Here is a 9,233-nt window from a genome sequence, read left to right as displayed (position 1 = left end):
TTTCCCTCAAATACAGATACTTTTATATCACAATTTTCTTTACTCGTATTTCATCTTAACTCGTTTTCTTTCGAGTTCGTTTACTGGTAGTTTGATTATGTATTTTTTCTAATTCACGTTAGTATTTTTTGGTTCAACTTTTGTCTTTTTTCCTACTTTTCTTTGTTTGATGAGGTCAGTCCTTCCTTTCCCTAATGACTCAGATATTATGGCTTTTCCTTCTCTATTTTTCGTGTTATGATTTTTGTTGAATAACTTTTCTGGCTCTTGTTTTTCCAGTTCCTTTTTTTTTCTCTTTCTTCTTTGTCTATCTGTCTGTCTTGTTTTTTCAGTTCCTTTCTTTTCTCTTTCTTCTTTGTCTATCTGTTTGTCTGTCTGTCTGTCTGTCTGTCTCTGTCTGTCTGTCTGTCTGTCTGTCTGTCTGTCTGTCTGTCTGTCTGTCTGTCTGTTTCTCTCTCTCTCTCTCTCTCTCTCTCTCTCTCTCTCTCTCTCTCTCTCTCTCTCTCTCTCTCTCTCTCTCTCTCTCTCTCTCTCTCTCTCTCTCTCTCTCTCTCTCTCTGTGTGTTTTTGTGAAAGTTCTTTTCCTTATCATTATGAACATTTTTACATTTATACCCATTTTATACTTTGTCTCCTTTTCCTTACAGCTATAATAGTTTTTCCTCCCCGTCCTCCTCGTCCTCATCTTCCTCCTCCTCCTCTTCTTTTATCAGTATTCTTTTATGAATTTGGAGATTGTTTCTGTCTATTTTTCTGTCGAGAGAGAGAGAGAGAGAGAGAGAGAGAGAGAGAGAGAGAGAGAGAGAGAGAGGCAAGAAAAGAAATGTAAAATATGAAAGAAAAATAGCAAGAACAGCAATATTGTGGAAAACAGGGACTAAAATATACGTGTTGAGTCAGAAAGAATAATGAAAAAGAACGTGTGGAGAATTAGGTATACTTATATGAACAGAGAATGAACATATAAACAGATAGATACATGAGATAGAAATACTGGATGAATAGTTGCGCAGAAAACATCCATAAGATTAAGTCACCAATGCAGCGGAAACAATGAAAATAGAACCAACCTAGTCTCTGTTGGAGCTAAACATGAAAAGTGAAAGAAAATAATAATAGCCAGAAAACTATTGCAAACCTGGAAAGAAAATGATGAAGTAACTAACGAGGTGTTCAACAAAATGACATCTGACAAAGAGAGGCGGACTAATTAATACTTCGGACTAATACTTATACACATTATATGCATTAACAGAAAATAAGAAGACAAAAATGGTAACATATGCTATTTGATCTAGCCTGTTATGTTACGTTAAGTCAAATCAGGTGAGGTAACCTAATAACCTAATGTCTTCCAATATTACTTAGTCATTTAACCCTAGTATGCTTAACTCAACCTAATAACATCAAACCTTACTTTATCTGGTCCCAATCAAAGCAAACATCTTATCCTGACACAATGCAACAACCTAATCTGAGCCAACCTTACCTAACCTAACTCCACATGACTTAACCTAACCAAACCAAACCTAATCCAACTTAATTAACCAAACCAAACCAAACCAAGCCCATCGAACATTTCAAACACCATCACCACCACCACTACCACCATCACCACCATCACCGGTTTACGTACCTTTTTGTTGACTGAACGGATGAAGTCAGCGGCGGTGATGGCGGGACTCTCTAGGGCGCCCGGCTTGGCCTGGGGGGAGGGGAGCTGCGAGGTGGAGGCCACGTCCCCCACGGCGACCCAGGTGGAGCAGGAGCGGGAGGTGGGGTCTAGGCGGGGCAGCAGCACCCCCTCCAGCCGCCCCCCACCTCCGCACAGGTTGATCTGAAGCACAAAGTTGCCCTACTCGCATTAGTATTGTTTGTGTATGTCTGTTTGTTGACTTAGTATTATTATATGAAATGCTATTATCTTTATTATTATTATTATTATTATTATTATTATTATATTATCATTATTATTATCATTTATTATTATTATTATTACTATTATTATTATCATTATTACTATTATTATTACTATTATTATTACTATTATTATTATTATCATTATTATTATTATTATCATTATTATCATTATTGTTACTTTTATTATTATTATTATTATTATTATTATTATTATTATTATTATTATTATTATTATTATTATTATTATTATTATTATTATTATTATTATTATTATTATTATTATTATTATTATTATTATTATTATTATTATTATTGTTATTGTTTTATTATTATTATTATTATTATTATTATTATTATTATTATTATTATTATTATTATTATTATTATTATTATTATTACTATCATTGGTGCTACTACTACTACTACTACTATTACTACTATTGTTATTATTATTATTATTGCTATCTACTGCTGCTGCTGCTGTTGCTGCTGCTGCTGCTGCTGCTGCTGCTGCTGCTGCTGCTGCTGCTGCTGCTGCTGCTGCTACTGCTACTGTCACTGCTGCTGCTGCTGCTGCTGCTGTTGTCACTGCTGCTGCTGCTGTTGCTGTTGTCACTGTTACTGCTGCTGCTGTTACTGTTGTCACTGCTGCTACTACCTACTATTCACTGTTCACTGTTACCACTACTACTACTACTGCTGCTACCACTATTATCACTACTACTACTACTACTACTACTGCTACTATTATCACTACTACTACTACTACAACTACTATTACTACTACTACTACTACTACTACTACTACTACTACTACTACTACTATTATCACTATTACTACTACTACTACAACTACTATTACTACTACTACTACTACTACTTTGCTGTCGGCCTTGACATATCGAAAGCCTTCGATAGAGTCTGGCACAAATCTTTAATTTCTAAACTACCCTCCTACGGATTCTATCCTTCTCTCTGTACCTTCATCTCCAGTTTCCTTTCCGATCGTTCTATTGCTGCTGTAGTAGACGGTCACTGTTCTTCCCCTAAAACTATCAACAGTGGTGTTCCACAGGGTTCTGTCCTATCACCCACTCTCTTTCTATTATTCATCAATGATCTCCTAAATCTGACTCAATGCCCTATCCACTCCTATGCTGATGATACCACCCTGCATTATTCAACAGCGTTCAACAGACGCCCAACCCAACAACAATTAAATGACTCAAGGCGAGATGCTATAGGACGCCTAACTTCTGATCTTTCACTTGTTTCTGATTGGGGCAGAGAAAACCTGGTTTTGTTCAATGCCTCAAAAACTCAATTTCTACAACTATCTACTCGACATAACCTTCCAGACAACTATCCTCTCTTCTTCAATAACACTCAACTTCCCTCTCCTCTACATTAAACACACTCGGTCTATCCTTCACTAAAAATCTAAACTGGAAATTTCACATCTCTACTCTTGCTAAATCAGCTTCCAAGAAGTTAGGTGTCCTATGGCGTCTTCGTCCATTTTCTCTCCCTCCCAGCTGCTTGCTCTGTACAAGGGCCTTATCCGCCCGTGTATGGAGTATGGCTCTCATGTCTGGGGGATCCACACACAGCTTTACTAAACAAGGTGGAATCTAAAGCTTTTCGTCTTATCAACTCTTCTCCTCTAACTGACTGTCTTGATTCTTTAAGTCACCGCCGCAATGTTGCATCTTTATCTGTCTTCTACCGCTGTTTTCATGCTGTCTGCTCTTCTGAACTTGCTAACTGCATGCCTTCCCCCTCCTGCGGCCTCGCTGCACAAGACTCTCTACTTCTTCTCATCCCTATTCTGTCCATCTTCCTAATGCAAGAGTTAACCAGTATCTTCACTCCTTCATTCCCTACACTGGTAAACTCTGGAACTCTCTACCTGTGTCTGTATTTCCACCTGCCTATGACTTAAACTCTTTCAAAAGAGGAGTGTCAAGACACCTCTTACGTTAACTGGACCCTCCTTTTAGATTTTTTGTTTTCTCTTTCTACTTTCCTCTTAACAGGGCCTGGCAACCAGCGGGATTTTTTTTTTCCAACACTTTGTTTGCCCTTGGCCAGTGCCCTTGTAATGTAAAAAAAAAAAAAAAAAAAAATTCAGCACCAAAAACTATATCAATGATGAAAATTTGGTTAAAAATTAGTGGCGACCTCCAAACATAAAAGATCCGAACTGATTTCTTACCAAGTGAATCCCGTTGTGATGATGGATATTCGTGTCGATAGTGCTAGCTTAGAGCACCGCACGATACGCCATTCTTATTATTTCCGCAGGAGAAAGAAAGTCATTCATCAGTGAGCTTAAATTGTAAATCTCGTACATCCTCTATCTGGGCCAAGGGAAGGTGCTATTTTATATCGACATAACTTTCGACACTGTTCTTATGATTTATGTTTTACGATCTGTTTAATCTTACAATACACATGTAAGTGTCGAGTTAATCTCTCCTGCATCTTTCACCGACTTACAGGCACATGCTTTTGTCAGGATGTTGAGGACGAGAGGCCATCTCACTATCGCTGCCAATTATGTAGCGCTACAGACACGATCATCTTGTGGGAGAGAAGCGATGAGCTGTTTGTATGTGCGATTAAAGCGTGAAGTAAAAGGCAAGGACCAACGCTTACCTATCCCGCAGGAAAGAGGCAGCGACAGAATGATCGATTGTGTTCATGTATCAAAACGTTCATAGAAACCAACGTGTGTGCAAGAGAGAGAGGAAAAAAAGTCGTATGCTGTACAGAAGAAAGAATGGATAGTACATTTCATACTTTTCATTTTGTTAATGTTTATATATATATATATATATATATATATATATATATATATATATATATAAATGTTTATATATATATAAATGTTTATATATATATATATATATATATATATATATATATATATATATATAGAGAGAGAGAGAGAGAGAGAGAGAGAGAGAGAGAGAGAGAGAGAGAGAGAGAGAGAGAGAGAGAGAGAGAGAGAGAGAGAGAGAGAGAGAGAGAGAGAGAGAGAGAGAGAGAGAGAGAGAGAGAGAGAGAGAGAGAGAGAGAGAGAGAGAGAGAGAGAGAGAGAGAGAGAGAGAGAGAGAGAGAGAGAGAGAGAGAGAGAGAGAGAGAGAGAGAGAGAGAGCAGACGGAAGAAGGGAGAAAGGGTGGGGAGAGTCAGAGGAGGAGGCAGGTGGTAGGGGAGACAAGACTGGAAATAAGCTAATGCGAGATGGGAGTAAGGGGCGGCGAATAGTACAGAGCATATTATACTGAATAAGGCACATGTGAAGAATGGAACGCTGCGGGGTAAGGTATGGTTGAGTTGAGGTGCGGGACAGGTGTGTGTGTGACAAATGATGCCTAAGTGAGGAATAGGTGAGAGTGTGATTAATTTCTGGTAATAGATAGGTGCTGGGATTGACCTACTTCAGGTGAAAGGTAAAAGAAAAATAGTGAAGCAAGGTGGTGAAGCTAGATAAGGAAGATAAAGACAGACACATATAAAGAGAGTGTGTGAGAACTTGATTAATTTCCTGTTTGAACGGAGAGGAAGTTGACAAACTACAGATGGACGGTAAAGAAAGATGGTGATGTTAGGCGACCAAACTAGGTAGGAAAGATAAAGACGGACACACACAATGGAAATTAGTGAAGGATGATTAACTTTAGTTAGTGGAAAGGTAGAGGAGACGGCAGACTATATGTGAGAGATAGAGAGAGGGAAGAAGAGTGGTGATGGTAGTGGTGGTCAGAATATAACAAAAGGTGAAGACAGAGATACACTACGAGTTACACGTCAAGGTGTAAATGTGGAGAAACAAGGCGAGTGTGGCAAAGGTAAAGGTGAAAGTTCAGGAGTGGCGGGAAACAGAGAGTGAGGGCGAGTGCAATAGGAGATACAAGGAAGATAAGATAATACCCACCTCGCTCACCCACGTGCGGCTCAGCTCCCCGTCGTTGGAGACCCCGACGCCGCTGATGTCTGATGTGCTGAAGCTTTTCTGAACACCAAGAGCAGAGCTGAGGGCGGCACACGAGCGGATTAGATCACTCTCCTCCTCCCCCCACAAGTTGGATCCGCCTCCCTCGCCCACCGAGCTGCCGCCGCCACCAACCCCAGAGGGAACCTGTCGGACCGAGAGGGACGGAGAGGGAGAAAGGGAAGCATTGAGACCACTGAAGCAATGTACATCTTAAAAACAGGAAGTCCCTTCGTGAATATCTTTAATAAACGGATGCAAAACAAGCTTTTTTGTAACATACATACGGAAGCTTTTAGATAAACATATCATGACATAAATGCTTAGAGTATTGATTTATGAAGCCAGTTTAAAGCTAGAAGCTGATAGGCATTATATTTATATTTTATAATGAAGTTTAAAGTGAAGAAAAAGTCAAGCATATCAGGATGAAAAATTCAAATTAATGCATGAGTTATCAATATGAAAGTATACTTTTTGGGTCAGAGAAATGAGTTCCGTAAACGATAATACAAATTTTAATTACTATTTTTTACTTTCCTGAAAATTTCATATTTACAGAAACAAACACTAGAGACTAGCAGAGAAAAACATTTCGCAGGAGCCAGTCCAGCAAAGTAATTATAGAGATATGAAAGAAAAAAAGCCTGGAAAGATATGCAGAAAAATGTGTAGTTAGGTATGTAGATAGAGAATGCAAACACTAAAGAAAGGGAAAAGAAACGTTTTGGCAGTAAGACATATGTACCATGGAAAACGAGAGAGAGAGAGAGAGAGAGAGAGAGAGAGAGAGAGAGAGAGAGAGAGAGAGAGAGAATAGACGAAAGAATCAGTTATTACGCCATAATTTCGATCAACATTTTCTAAACGAGCTCTCACCGCCGGCTCTCACTTGGCCTCGAGAATAAAGCAGCTTTCAGAGAAGGGGAGAAAAAAAAAAAGGATAAAAAGGGAAAAGAAAAACGGCCTTGCAACACAAAAGAAAGCATCGCGTGACGGTATTCTTCATCGTTGTTTCCCAGACAAGATTCTTTTTACTTTCTGGGCCGTTAGTTCATGTGTGTGTGTGTGTGTGTGTGTGTGTCGAGAGAGAGAGAGAGAGAGAGAGAGAGAGAGAGAGAGAGAGAGAGAGAGAGAGAGAGAGAGAGAGAGAGAATATGAGAATAGCGTTAAGCAAGATAAAAAGAAGCAAAAAAAGACAAAGCAGTAAGTCACATTTCGTCTTTTAATTACTGACACATAATTAGTCCGGCAGAAGTGTGGCATTTTTTTTATCAAACTTGATGCAACAAACTTTTAATGGCATCGCCGGCCACTCATTAGGCTTACCGGGCCAACCTTGAACATGGCGGCAAAAAAAAAAAAAAAAAAAAAAAAAAAAAAAAAAAAAAAAAGCAGAGTAACCAATGGAAAGGAAGGTGAAGCAAGTTAAATAACCCAAACAAACAATAATTATAATCTCGACGCGATCAACAGTCTTACCATTTTTCAATTATGAAAGATAATTTTAGGGGATTACACAATGAAATTCTTCGATAAGTACTGTAGATACTGTAGTAATAATGGTAATAATGATGATTACAACGATGTTAGTTATGGTAATAAGAATAACAAATAATAATAATAATGATATTAATGATAATTATAAAATAATAATGATAATGATAATAATAATAATAATAATAACAGTATACTTCTCGTATATTCTGCTAATCATAATGATCATCGTACATACCATCATTACAATCCTACTAGCACCACCACCACCACCATTACCACCACCACCACCAATTTCAAAGCTGAACAACAATAAGTCAAGCCAAGCCACATCTCACGTATTCACCTCCTTCACTTTTAACCTTCAGGGAAACACACAACACAGGAGCACTGACATTCACCTCGCCTCACCTCGCCTCACCTCAGCCAGGCCACACTCTTCACCCACCCTTCACTCGGCGCCCACTCACTAAGGAAGCACCCAACACCAGGAACCATATTCTCGAACATTTCTGAGTTCACTTCTACTATTTCAAAAAAGCCTTTATTTAAATCTACAAGTTATTTTTTTTTTGTGTTTTTTATGGTTCTAGAGGCAGTGACAAGATTTCTACATTGTTAACTGAAGAAACATTATTGAAATTCCGCCAGTCATCTCTATGGCCTTGGAAAATAGTCATGGTGAGGAAGCAAAGCGTTTCTGAATACGGACCAGCTTCCTCTCACTGTGACCTGCCCTAGCCAACACTATCCATTCTGGTGTTCTGGTCCTGCTTCCCTGCATCAACTCACTAAGCCAGGCAGAGAGGTGTATAATAGTGCTATTTCGGGACGTCGTGTTTCCTCCAAGACTGTCCTCTGTCCTCTCAGGTTTGTAGTGATGCAGTGGGTAGCGCCCTTGAGATACACTCATTTGCTTTCAAGCCACTGTGGGTCTGAAGGGTCACGAGGCTGCTTTGTAAGGCGCGACGTGTGTGTGTGTGTGTGTGTGTGTGTGTGAGTGCTAGTTAATCTGGTCTACTGTTATGTGGCATTTCATTATGTCAGTTGTTGTTGTTGTTGTTATTGGTGCTGGTAGTAGTGGTGGTGGTGGTGGTGGGGGTGGTGGTGTGTTGTTGTTGCTGCTGCTGTTGTTTCTCCTCCTCAGCCTTGGCATGAGAGAGGTGCTGTCCGCTGCTCGGCTTGTTGTTGGCTGTGGTGCTGATATTGATGTCTCGGGTATCATTTTGTGCTGGCGTTCTCTTTGTAATGTTCTGTTGATATTGTGGCTGTCTTGTATTTGCTCCTTTTACTTTGATAAGAATTATTGCTATTGTTATTACATACACTAGAAATATGGTTATTATTATTATTATTATTATTATTATTATTATTATTATTATTATTATTATTATTATTACTATTTTTGTTGTTATTACAATACTAGTATTTCTGGTACAGTAGGTGAGTGCAGGCAGGCAGCGAGGGCACAGCATACCGAAATATTTCCCCCTGCAAATGTTTTGGTAGAAGTATGAATAAGAGAGAGAGAGAGAGAGAGAGAGAGAGAGAGAGAGAGAGAGAGAGAGAGAGAGAGAGAGAGAGAGAGAGAGACAGGATAGAAACAAGCATGTATCAAATTCGTTCTCGTTTTCCCCACACCACTCCTCCTTTTCCCTCCCTTCCTGTTTGCCTCTTCCTCCTCTTCTCTCTTCCTCTTCCTCCCTCCCTCCGTCCCTCCCTCCGTCCCTCCCTCCCCGGGCTGTGTTCCCTTCGTTGCCTCGTAATTACCGTCAGTAAGCCCAGCCATTAGAGGGTGATAGGGGGATATTACTACTC

The 9,233-nt window shown here is 39.4% G+C and overlaps 1 protein-coding gene across 16 annotated transcripts in view; it reads right to left on the bottom strand.

Moving 5' to 3' along the window:
- LOC123514108 overlaps nucleotides 1-9,233 on the bottom strand; it is a 92,692-nt gene that overhangs the window by 17,978 nt on the left and 65,481 nt on the right. For all 16 annotated transcript variants that reach the window (XM_045271745.1, XM_045271744.1, XM_045271748.1 and 13 more), the window contains 2 exons: nucleotides 5,862-6,065; nucleotides 1,637-1,855 (listed from right to left, as the gene is read on the bottom strand). In XM_045271745.1, coding sequence (XP_045127680.1) covers nucleotides 1,637-1,855; nucleotides 5,862-6,065 — 423 coding nt within the window. The remainder of the gene's footprint in view (nucleotides 1-1,636; nucleotides 1,856-5,861; nucleotides 6,066-9,233) is intronic.

This window comes from Portunus trituberculatus, chromosome 37 (genome assembly GCF_017591435.1).
Source record: "Portunus trituberculatus isolate SZX2019 chromosome 37, ASM1759143v1, whole genome shotgun sequence".
Lineage (NCBI taxonomy): Eukaryota > Metazoa > Arthropoda > Malacostraca > Decapoda > Portunidae > Portunus > Portunus trituberculatus.
The sequence above is the reverse complement of the archived record's forward strand: the minus strand, read 5'-3'. Positions and strand labels throughout refer to the sequence as shown.